Here is a 12,956-nt window from a genome sequence, read left to right on the forward strand (position 1 = left end):
GTTCAAGTTCTTTGACGTTCGGGGACCAGCCGGGTCGAGGGAACGACGATGCCGCTCGTTGCGGCGAACCAACTACGCGAACTTTGCACAGTGCGCGAGTGAGTGCGGATACCAAGTGACCCCGTGTCTGTCGCGTTGGATTGCGTGGACTCGCGATCGAGTTCGGTGGTGCGCGAGAAACGAGCTGAAATTTCTGAGACAGCTTCATTCGGACCGTGAACAGAGATATCTCGAAAGCGAGAGGAAGTGCTGCAAGGACGTATATCGATATAAATCGAAGGGTGCAGAGACAGCGGGTGTAGACTGGTGTTGCGGTCGAAAGAAGAAAGTAGGCAGAGAGAAGAAGAAAAGAAGAAAGAGAGAATAACGTGAAGCCTCGAGGATCCTTCGCTCACGCGAAGAGGAAGCCGGCAGGGTGGTTCGAGGCGGGACAAGAGGAGCTGACGCCCTGGCGACTGCCGGGGTGGTTTACCCGGCCACGACAGCGACGTTGTTCCCTGGCCGGGTGTCGACGGGACACCACCACCCCGAGTTCACCACCACGTTGGAGGTGGGGTTCCCGCCGCGCGGCACCACCGCCTCCGTGGCGTTGGTAGCCGCGCCGCCCTCGTGGCCCTCGCGGGACCCCGGGGCCAGCCTGGCCGCGACCGGTACCGCGGCCGCGGGTGCCTCCTCCGCCGGTCCCGTACCAGGCCCGGGACCCATACAAATCGCCCCGCCGCCCCCGATGCCGCCGACCCACCTGACACCCTCCGCGACGCCCGAGGACATCACCTGCCTGGTGCCCGCCGGAGCCGTTCTCACGCCCAGAGATCCGCTGCCACCCAGCACCACTCCCGGAAGCCAAGCGAACAGCTCCCAATCGGGCAGCTCGCAAACCGACAAATCCCCCAACATTGAATGCGTCGTCTGCGGGGACAAGAGCAGCGGCAAACACTACGGACAGTTCACCTGCGAGGGTAAGTGCCGCTCTCCCTCTTTTTTCACTTCCGATTCTTCATCGCGAAAAAATCCTCCCGAATTCCATCCAATCGGAGACTCCGATTCACCGCGAGCAGACCCGTTGCGGAGGCTCGGGAGGCGAATGCTCCGAACTCCGAGCAGCCAGCAAGAAAGACAAAAATCCACCATTAATAACACAGCGGGGTGCTCCCTGAAACGTTTACGCATCCGTTACGAGCCTAATAACGATGTAATGGACCCGAGAATTGCGGGGAGATAGACGCGGCGGCAGAGCTAGGGGTGCGTATCCGTCCGACGCGACGACGAGAGTAAAACCATCGAGAGTTGCTCTCGAGAGGGAAATTTTTCTCTGTACGTGAACCGTATTCTCGCAAAACCGAGAGTTCCCGATACAAGCCGGTTTTCTGCGACAAGTTGTCGTCGCGATCGCGGTCCGCTCGTTAAGAGGACATTAAAAAGAACGCTTATGGAGCATAAAATCATGGAGATTACGGAAATCGCAATAAAATTGATACTATTTCAAACGAGAGTGTTTCTCGAAATTCCGAACTGTATTCCGCAATTTCTAGTCCGGTCGGACTAGTCGAGAGTCGCGTGTCTTTCGTTCGTCGTAATTGTGTGCTGCTTGCTCAATGGGTAACGCGCGTTTAAGCAATCGTCGCATAAAAAAACCCATAAATATTATTTCACTACATTTATTACGGTAAACGAAGTATCATTTTCTATGTTCTCATAATCGTGGATTATTAGCCAACGTTAAACATACCGTGGCCGAGCATAACTCGTATTACCACCGCAAAGAGATAAATGTGCACGTAGTATTGCGGTCGATTCGTTCTTCGAGCATGTTCTCGAGCGACTGCGAAGAATGCGCCGGTTTTAATACGTCGTCTTATCCGTGGCTCGATCTGGCATTTTCTTCTTCCCTTATCATGCGTATACCGAACACCTGGTGGTGCTCTATGATAGTGAACTCGCGCGCTCCTCTGGGTGATCAGAAAATTTTGGAGTAGGTACTCTCGAATAAAACTCTCTTCTGTCGGGACAGTAAGCGGGGATTCATTAGATAGCTTCTTTGAAATGACGATCGGACATTTGGATTTTATGATTCATCGTAACACGTCGAATCTTGTGACTCATACATTTCAATTAATGAATTCTGTTGAATTGTATCCGCGTTTTGAATCGTTGACGTCGTTTCGGACGTCAATACGCGTCCTAGCGGAAGCGTATTCACACGACTTCTACAAACAATCTCTTCCCGAAAAAATCGGCTAGTGTAGCGGAACCGACTTCCAGATAAACGATTTAAATTCTGATTGTCGTTGAAAAACGTTCTTGACTGTGAGTCGCAGAGTTAAAAAAAAAATACAAAGCAGGGGTACATATCTACCGATAGTTAAGAACGCGCGTAACTTATCGGAAGGTGACGCCGAAACCGCGGTAACGAAGAAAAATCTCGCGGCTAGTTCGAGCATGTGGATCGACACGGTTAATCGAAATCTATAGGGGTTCCTGGGAAATGAAGACTTATGGATCCTCCCACGGGCCTAGCATCGACGGGCGAGAGCCGTTCTCCCCTCCTCGTCGGCGTTCCTTCCTATTATCCCGAATTACGTCTTATCGATATCGGATCGCCGACGGTAATTTATATCTCGCGAGTGATTTAGCGCGGCCGATCGCCTTGATTACCGACGCGTCGTCTCGCGTCGGCCCGTCCGGTCCGCTTCGTTGCGATCCGTCCGAAGGAAGTCGTATCGAACGCGACGATTACAGGAGAGAACGTTTCATCGTGAATGATGCATCGTCCGCGGGACAAGTGCTCGACACCTGATCGCGATAAAATCGGAAGCTGTGCGGGACGCGGTGACACGCACGGGACACGCGACACACTATACTACACGGTACACAGGACATGGAACACGGGACACGCACCAGTGTGCCTGTTCACCCCTTTGAGTTTCGGGACAGCCGACACCGGAGATTCCGTGCCCCGTTCATCTTCCCCTTTTCATCGCGCTATCCCCCTTTAACCCCTCGGGATCCTGCGTCGGGACCAGTTCGTACCAGTCTTATGTCTGAAACTCTTCAATTTTTATGAACGCAGTGCCTATAAATTCATTTCACGGAGCCTAAGAACCGTGGTATCTGTACAATGTTGACCGATCACTCGACGTCGCATGTCGTTTCAGCTGGTCTTGCGTAAAACTCGGCTGGGCATCAAATTTTTCCGTGCTCCTAGTCGGCGTTGCAGTTTCCTCGGATTCCCCTTACTTGCAATGTGTCAAATGTAAACAGAAAAAGAGCAGTGGCCGCGAATAACAACGTTTCTATTTTAGCGCGCAGTGAGACTTTAAGATAGCGCTGGTGAACGGATAGGAATATTAGTGCTCGACTAATATTGATGAAAAATTATGAAAGTGTTAGGTGGACCATCGGGTATTGTACTCGAATGGTCGAGCAAGTGCGAAGAGTGCCATGGGTACTCCGATCCCGATATTTACATAAGGCTGAGAATAACCGCAACCGTTACGCTAATCCTTCTCTTTCGACAAGTAGACGACGACGCTTTCTGCAAACTCTTTGCGCTGCGCTGGTTCGCGTATCGCACGCCAATGGGTCGCCCCGGTGATCCGACTAGCAAACTCCCATTAAAATTCATGAGTGCTGGTCTGTTTCTGTATCTTCCTCTTTCGTTCCCTGCCCTTCGTGTCTTCCTTCCTTCGTGCCACAGTCCCTTCCGAAACCTACGCTACATATGTAGTTCAGGCTTCGGTGTATGTACATATAGCTTCAACTTCCGAACAATTCGTGCAAGAATTTGTCGAAACTAGTGTCGCGGTGCAACGTGTATTAGCGTAAGATTTCCCATAGAATTTATTATCGTGTCCAAGGTTTACGAAGCTGTCTTTGCTTCCACGGGATCCGTTCGCTTCCGCGTTCGAAAGCGATGTGTCTTGTTCAACGAAATTCGCTCGCATCGGACATTCTCGACGCACCCGTGACCACAATCGTGCGCGGTCACCTATTTACCAACGCGTAATTGTACGGTAAAGAATCTTCCAGACACGTTCGTTGCCTGTCATCCGTCCCGATTAAAGCTCGTCCATTCTCAATTTCAAGTTTTATCAGAGACATAAGACTGCTTTTGCGAAAATTGATTAACTTGCAGGTCCATTAAAATCATTTCCGTAACTTCTGCAACAAAATCTAAAGTTCGCTAGACCGGATTGTGACAACTATCTACATAACAAGTAGACTGCGGATTTTACGCACTTCTGGTACAAATGGATAGGTAAAATGTGGAACAGATAAAAGATTAAAAGTATTTAATAGTGTCGTTATATCACCATTAACTTATTAAAATTGTTAACCTTCACTCTGCGTACATATATTCTACTGTTAACCCTATACCGGGGTGTAATAACACCCCCTGCATGTTTCTAGTGGAAAATGTAAATTTTATTGATTTTCATGATGGTATCTGTAGATTAAAAAATTTAGTTCAATAAAAACAATTCTCTGTACATAGAAAGGTTAAAGGAAGAAGTAGATTCTTTATTTTGCAAAGTATCCGCACAGTCTAGTAACAAGCAATAAGTACCTCTAGCGTTAAATCACTAAATTATTGTAGAATCGGTTGCGATTCCTTTCTCACACTATTTTCTACGAGGTACCTATTTCTCGGCGATTCGAAAACCGTGGGATCGCGGTAATCGATCGAAATCTAGACCGAGGAACGAATCGCACGCGAATCGATCACGAAACCTCTCGTTCGAGTGGACGAAGGACCGATGACGTTATCGTTTAGAACGCCGCTAAAAATAATACGCGGCGAACAAGCATAAACGGTGGCATCTGAGAGATCGGCCCCTTTTGCCCCCTTCCTCGTTGTTCGTTGGCCCTTGCCCCCTTCCCCCTCGCGGTTCGTTAATTTCCAACAATTTGTGCCGGCTCGGACTGCACGAAGATTCGACGCGTGGAAACGTACGATTCGAGCGGGTTAAGAGTCTGTCTCTTAATTGAACGCTCGAGTTACAGCGGCGACTCCTCTCCCTGGTGTTCCAATTACAGTCGCGCTAACGATATTTACCATTGTTAAGCCGTGGCACTCTCTCGGTCTACCCGCTGTTAGCGGTACCGCGATAACGCGCTTAATCCGACGATAATTTCTATTCGTGGTAATCTTAATTACTCGCCACCCCTTGATTTTCCCTAGACGATCTCGCGACGGTAGGACCTCGACAAACCTCTCGTCACCTCTTCCCATTCCAGTACATTCCATTCCATTCCGTTCCATTTCCTTCCATTCTGTCACGCGTTCCTCGAGCTTCTTGAAATTCGCGAAAAATTTGCAACCACTGCTCGTCTGCTTCCGTGAAATTGTCGTGACCGATTTCTTGAAGTGCCGTTTCCCAAGATACAATCTACCCGGAAAGAATCGTGTCTCTATATTCCCGACTTTCAATTATTTTGTACACTTGTACTTTTTACAAAGTCTTTCTAGTTCATTCTAAGGGTTGACAGAATATCCCAAGGCAAAACCGGGTTCTCTGAACGGATCAGTGAGAGATTGATCAATCATTTAAACGATTCAAAGTTTCGTAATCTTCTGCATTCCCGGGTTCGTAATTCTCCCTTGTTAACCTATTGGAAAATGTGCGTGCTCCGTTGGAAACATTGTGCGGCTGCTTCTCTCCTGTCAGTCGTCGGGATCATTAGCGATTTTCCACGAGTCGCTTTGGCAAAGCGTGACACGATGCAGTTGTTGTGTACATTTTTCAAGCTGTTCTATCGCTTCTCCTTCAATATGATATTCGAACAGTCAACAAAATGTTAACTGCTTTTCGTAGAAACGTTGAGATCCCTTAGAGTCTGTTTATGATATATTCCGAACTGACATATCCGACCAGACAGATATTTTTCGATGCATTTTAATGGAAGTATGTAGATCTACGGTAGGTCTACATAATCTACTTCAATTATTGGGTTGGCAAATATTAGTTCATTCGGTTTTGCGTCTTATTCCACTCTAAAAAGCCGAACGAACTTATTTGCCAATCCAATATAATCTAGTTAATAGGCTCTACAAGCGAAGCTTTATTAGGCAATATTCGTCCTTCAAAGTTTTACGCATAAAATGCTGTTCGGTATCGTCGGCTAGTTCAATGACAGAGTTGATATTACCCTTCCAGGTAGGCAGCAAAGGACACACGCTGGTACCTAACCCAGTTTCCTTGTCTACGACACAGTCTCGAAAAGGGCTAATTTGTGACATCTAATTTATGACATATTATTATTATTATTATTATTATTATTTATTATGCACGGACCGAGGTCCATTTACATTAGAATAAAGACTTACTATAGAATAAAGACTTAACAAAAATTACTAAGAAAGGACATGCATAAAAGAAAAAAGAAAAAAAACTATGGGTATAAAGGTACTGATATTATGAGTTAATCCTGAGTAATTTTTTTTTGAAAGTTTGTAACGACCCATTAAAATAGTCAATACTATTATATAGAGTTAAAGGAGGTATTTTTCGCGATCGCACTATTTTGAAAGAATGGTAATTATTTTTCTCACAAGTTACTAAACTGACACCAATTAGTATATTAAGAACTTTCCTCATGACATTTGTTGTCTAAGGCAGGGTCCGCTAGATAGCCTTACTGATGAGTCCTCTAGCGGGCCTGGGACGAAACACTCCACCTTTGTTTTCCTCCAATAAAATAGCATTTGGCATCTTGCTGATTCAAACCCGAATCGGAAGCGTTATTTGGTTCGAACTCGGACTATAACGTTTCATGCCCCTCAAGCTATATTCATTTAGTGTAGAAATTGATCGAACCTGTGCGCCGAGAAAAATAATTACCATTCTATTATATAGAGTGTTGGAATTCGCAATAATTCGATTTATAGGATTTGTTAATCCATATGTGGATTTGCATTTACGTGTTTGAAAACCTGAAAACATCTACGTCGCTCTCATTTCCTGGGTCTCAAGCCAAACTGTCGTGGAAACCGTGTGAAAGTGTGCTTTTTGAAAAAAAAGCGTCTCGCGAGGGCGAAGTGGTCGGTCCTCGGAAGCGTCGCGGCGGCGTCGCGACGGATCGCAACGTCCAGCGTGGTTACGTAAGACGCGGTTCGAATCACGTATCCCCGAATCGAAGCAGTCGAGCATGGACAGAGAGCGCCGACGTCAGCGACAGACGCGAACGTCGAAGCGCTTTATTGAGAATCATAGAAACATCGATGGGTCGGTGGTCCGCGCGGCGTGTTACGGCGTGTTACCGCATACCGCATACGCCTTCCACATTGGACGTTCATTGGCGTAATCGGGCCGATTGTCGGCGATCGCTTTATTACGACGAATTGATTTCGATGTCAACCGATGTCAAACGGTCGCGAATTATCGTCAATTTGTCAGGACTGACTTTCGATGGGTTCGATCGACGAGATCGCGAGCCGAAGGAGCTCTCGGCGCTCGTGACCGATCAAAATTCTGTCGTTCGTCACCGAAGCCAATCTTGGCTAAACCCATTCCCTCGAAACTTGTTGATATTCCACGCTGTCACCCTAGCATCCCCCCCCCCCCTCTATCTTTAAGGTTATCGGACCGAGGAGCGAGCTTTATTTCTCGGCTCGTAAATCGGCGAAACCGACGATCGAAGCGCAAGCTAGACGTTGTTCCGGACGAATCCGGAACCGTCCGGTCGACTTGCCCGAGATTAGGTTCGAGAAACGAACATTAATCTGCCGATTACAGCGACTCGGGAACCTCCCATTCGCGGTACCACGTCTGGAACAAGGTTCTTCGTCTTTGGTTATTGCGCAATAGTCGTTCGCGGTTCGACCTCGACTACCCCCGTGATCGTCTTTTTCTCTTTCCGCTCGTTCTTCCGAGACCGATCGATTCGCGTCCCCGAACCGACTCGGACCGACTTGGCTCGCGATCGAATCCTGGAAATCCTTTGATACGCGCGTGGCGAAATGCCATTTCCTTCGGATCCACGATTTCCACGATCGTGGATTGCCGAGAACGAGAAACGTTCAAAGAAATTCGTAGCTCCGTCGCAATATTCGTCGTTTCGATACGTGTATATTTATTTAGAAATACAGCGAGAAAACTTGATCTAAGAAAGCGGAAACCCGTAGGATCTACGCAAAACGAATATCCCTTTGACTGTGGGACATACGTAGCAAGTCACGTAATCCCCGATACGGCGTCGGGTACATCGATGTGAACCATTACTACTCCAGTTACAAAACTAGTTTATTTTTCATATACGACAGATTGTTTTCGATCGCGAAAGCGACGCACAGTGATCGATTCCTCGATTCTAGGTGGACAAAATTCAAATTTTTGTGTTCTCTCGTAGTAATAACGCTTTATTTCTCAGAAATCATGACAAGTGTATAAAAACTACATGAATTTAAACGAATTATATATCATTTATTTAAAATGGACAAATATAACAGTTAATTGTAAAGTTTGTGAAAATAACATAAATTAAATATTTTATAGGTTTTGTTTAAATACGTGAATAAACAATACACAAAATGGAAAGAATTAATCTTAACTCATATTTAAAAATTAGATAAAGTTCTACAAAAATATAATACAAAAGTACAAAATTATAATAAGGAATGTGCATGACACAAAGGTGGATATTCTAAATTATTATAAATTATAATTGTCATATGTAATTTTCGCAGTCTGAAGTGCATATTCTGTAAACTTTCTATCGTCAATTTCAATACCACATGAAACAGTGGCATACTCCATGTCTTTTCTAAAAAATGATATGAATGACTAACGGGTCAAAACGGGTGAACGGTATTTAGTATCATTGTTTTGAAATAAGTATTCTTCAAAACTATGAAAGAGCCAAGTCCGGCCGAGTCCGGCAAAAGAAGTTATACAATTTGACCTCTTCTTAAATAATATTATTAGTTAACCTGTTGTATATGAGATTTATACGGCAAAATAAAATTATACCGATATGTAAAAATGAAATACTTACCTTCGCTTACACGCTCCATTTTTTAGATAATAATTTAAACAACAAACAAACAAGTTATACGATGAAGAAGAATTAGCATATTTATAATATTTCGCACAGGCAAAACTTTAGCACCGTATTATTGTCGTAATAACCACGTGCAATGGAAATATTACGTTATATATCGAATAAATTGATGTTCGTGAACAAAATAGAACATTTTGTCCACCTAGAATCGACGAATCGATCACTGTGCGACGATGCCGTTCTAAATCCTGGATAGAATCATCATAAATTCAATGATACATTGTACGCGTAGCCGGGGATGTGCGCATGTAATTACGCTCACATGCACGGACGCGCGCACTATGTACACGTACGTTCGCTTGTGTATGTTTTTTCCACGCGTCACGATGATAACGAATTCCTCGCGTAGACTTCGAGCTCTTTTCGATCGAGTCACTTCCTTTACGTAACCGAGCGATTTTAACGAACGAGCGCGTCTCGAAGCATTTTATGGCGCGTTTTTTTTTCACGTAGCCACGTACGTAAATCGGCGCCACACACACAACGCTATAGTATAGCAAATCCGTTCTCGTCGTTCCGGTTCTCGAGCGAAACGCGGTCTTTCTAGGAATGCCTTCTGCTCGTTCGCCGTCTGACGCTCTTCGAAGTATGTACCAATATTTGTAATATTTAGCAACAGTGAACTTTGTTTGCTATCTTGGAAAAAATCATACAATTTTTGGACACTTCTAAGGCTTTAGTTATGTTTCCAGTGCGACCCGGACAATTTTTTTTTTTGCAAAACGTTGATCATTTATCTAACTTTAATGTTAAAAAATAGGAAAGTTGCAACTTTTTTTCTGTTCTCGTAATGGCAAAGAATCTTGACCATGACGCCTCAATGTTTAATTTGTAGACTACGGGTTTTTATGCGAAATAAAAATGTGGTGCATCATTTGCGGGAAGCAGGAGCTAAATGAAAGTTAATTTCATCACTTAATCGTTTGGTATGTTGATAGAAATATAACAATATGCTTCAACCCTTTACTGTTTCATGTTGAACCCAGCCAATTTCTTCAGAACTACGTAAAAATCCACAGTCTATTAATTAGGTATCTCGTTGTGTCTTTCTGGGAAGGTGGGAAGAAGCTGCGAAACAGGGGGCTGGGTGATTATATTTCTGATAAAATGGTGATAACAGAAGGTTTAGGTGGATAGGGGTACGACTTTCTGCATTGGGGAAGAGCTAGTTTTGCGAGAAAACGGTGGGGAATCGGTATCGGTGGGATCGAGGCGAAAAAAGTGTTGACCGAGAGAAGAAGGCACGCGTGCTCGCAGTCGTTTCGCGGATAAAAGAAGAAAAGGAAATTTAATTCCGGTCTCGCGGTCTGTGGTACACCCGCGCAGCGCGTAGTACGACGGAAAGGGCTTCCTGTTCGGGGTCTCTGGTTCTCCCTCCGAGTCTTACGGTTACTTACGGACTTACCGACTTATGCCTGGCGTACCCCACCGCGCGCGCGCTCACGAAGAAGCCAGACATTCTGCAGGCTGCTCCTAGCAGCGAGCTAATCGCTCTAACGAGATCATATTATATTATTCCAACTTTGCTAATCTTTATTAATCTCATTTCTCCTCGAGGCGCGTGCGTCGCGATTCACTTCGGTCGTATTGTTTCCCGAAACAACCGGGAACGCTTCTCACCGTCTCCGAAACGATCCGCCTACCGGAGCCTACCGAAGCCTACCGAAGCCTACCGGAGCCTTACCGAAAGGATCAGCATCCTTTCGCGACGTCGACGTACCTTTTATACGACGTACCACTTATTAGAAGGCCGTGTTATTATTAAATTCTTAGATTTAATAGAACGCCAGTCTAACAATATTTGATGATTGATGAAAAATGAACAGACGTATCCCAGTGAATGATAATTATTACACGATGGATTTTGTTAGACGACTACAATATTTACCATGAATACGTAGAATCATGTTCGAACGACTTCTAAATTTTAGATCCGTTTAGAGAGACATCCGCGGCGTTACAATAAAGTTTCATTTAACACGAATTATGTTAATTCAGTGGGAGGTGTTCATTTAGTGAACAGGTCACCGCACGGTCTTTTCTTCGAGCATGTATCCGTGACAAACGCGAATCGGAGCTGTTGGAATACAATGGTGTGCATATCGGTATATACGAGTCAACGCTCTACCTTCCGGAAGTTTGCTAATAGGCGGCCGAATGACGGCATTACGTTAAAAAGTCGTTTCAACCATATTGAAAGAGATCTCTATTAAACAGCGTCACTGCGGCGACTTCCTGGTAGCTACACAGTAGAATTTGTTATCGAACTTGGGAAAATTTATTCATCGGTCGTCGGTTGTGAATAAAGGTTAAAGTATCATGAGACGTTTTCTCGGCGTTCGAACAGCAAAAGTCAATATGTAGCGCTCTATACGGAAGCGTCGTTTCGGTCGAAGGATTCGCCGCGCGACCTTGAAACTTGATCCGGACATAAGCGAGACTCCCATCAGCTCTTCTCTATCCTTAAAATTACCGCGGCATTGTCCACGCGATAGAAGAAAGTGGATTCGAAGAGAAGTTTTTGTGTTCGCGTACAATTTCTCGCTTCGCGGTGTGGCGCGGTGTGGACGCGATGTACCGCGGTGTATAACGCTATAACGAATCGTCGCACGGCGAAGGTTCGCAACCGGTCAAAATTCCTAGTCACGCGACCACTGGGGCAAGGTGGGAATGCATCGCGAGTGCATCGTCCGGCGATGGAAAGAAGGAGGAGAAGGAAGAGGAACGCGGCTTGGTCGGGCTCGCGTCGTTCTCGTTAGTTTCGCTTCCTACGAGTCTGCGAGGGGCAAGACGTCGGCTAACGGCAACAGGATCTTGGAAGCAAAAGCGCGTTACGCGACTGCACACGCCGGCACTCGTGTCCTGTGCGTGTGCGCCCGCATCCGCGTCTGTCGGGATAGGTGCCGACCGCTCGACCAAACTGTTCGACCACCTCGACCGCCCGACCGCTCTCGAGGTGTGTACCTTGACGGTTGCGGCTGTAGCGCAAGCATCGATCATAGAATTACGAAGCGCGACGCATCCCGAACGCATCCTCTGTGACCAATTATCTCGCTAACGAAGCCCCCGCTATCTACCAGCCGCGCCGCTCCGAACGAACAACGCGCGTCTCTCCACCTCTCTTCACCGCTCCGTCTCTCCGCCTCTCCGCGCCGGCCTGCTAATTAATTATAACAATGTCGTTAATTCTACGCGGCCAACTCGAAATGTTACCAACCGAATCGAATCGTCCCGCCGCTTCCTCTATTCCTCTCTTCCGCTCGTCCTGCCCCTTCGATTTCCTTCCCTTCGACCTCCTCCTTTTTCTTCGTTCTCGCGGACATTTTCCCGGACAAATTCAAATTTTCTTCCTCCGCGACTCCTTGTTCCACCACTTTGTTCGCAGATACTTTCATTCACACTTCATTCATCGTTCCCTGCGAGAAACAGGAAACGTATGCTCAGTTTGACTAAACACAAGATTTGTAACTTCGAACAATAACAAGATTAACCCTCATCCACACGGGTAATTTTTTATACGGTTCTGCATGAATTTGAAATAGGTGCCCGGGTACCACGTCGTGTGGATGAGGGTTAAAGGAACTAGAGAATGTCGAGAAATTACTTGCAATTTGTCGGGACTGTTGGAGGGAGTAATTGCTGATTGGTTAATTAGAAAATAAGTCTGATAAATAGAGTGCGGATTTGATGCAATTATGACAAAAATGAGTATATTAAAAAAGCGGTAGGCAGATTAAAAGAAATTAAGCACATCAATGTGTTAGTCTCACCTTATTGAAATCACTGAAGCGAGAAATAAATTATTCTGCGTAAAGATCCGCGGTCTACTAATAATAAGTTCGGCACGAGAGTCTTCCGTTACACTTTACTTAACTCTCGTATCGAAGATGGAGAAT

At 45.8% G+C, this 12,956-nt stretch overlaps 1 protein-coding gene across 2 annotated transcripts in view; it reads left to right on the top strand.

The window, feature by feature from the left end:
- Positions 1-369: 369 nt before the first annotated feature.
- The window catches only part of Svp (COUP transcription factor 2), an 85,507-nt gene continuing 72,920 nt past the window's right edge, over positions 370-12,956 (top strand). Inside the window, exon 1 of one of the 2 annotated variants that reach the window (XM_076444948.1) lies at positions 370-959. In XM_076444948.1, the coding sequence (XP_076301063.1) occupies positions 728-959 (232 nt within the window). In that variant the 5' untranslated portion in view covers positions 370-727. The remainder of the gene's footprint in view (positions 960-12,956) is intronic. The other variant, XM_076444940.1, reaches the window with a different exon arrangement.

The sequence above is a fragment of the Lasioglossum baleicum genome, chromosome 2, assembly GCF_051020765.1.
Source record: "Lasioglossum baleicum chromosome 2, iyLasBale1, whole genome shotgun sequence".
Lineage (NCBI taxonomy): Eukaryota > Metazoa > Arthropoda > Insecta > Hymenoptera > Halictidae > Lasioglossum > Lasioglossum baleicum.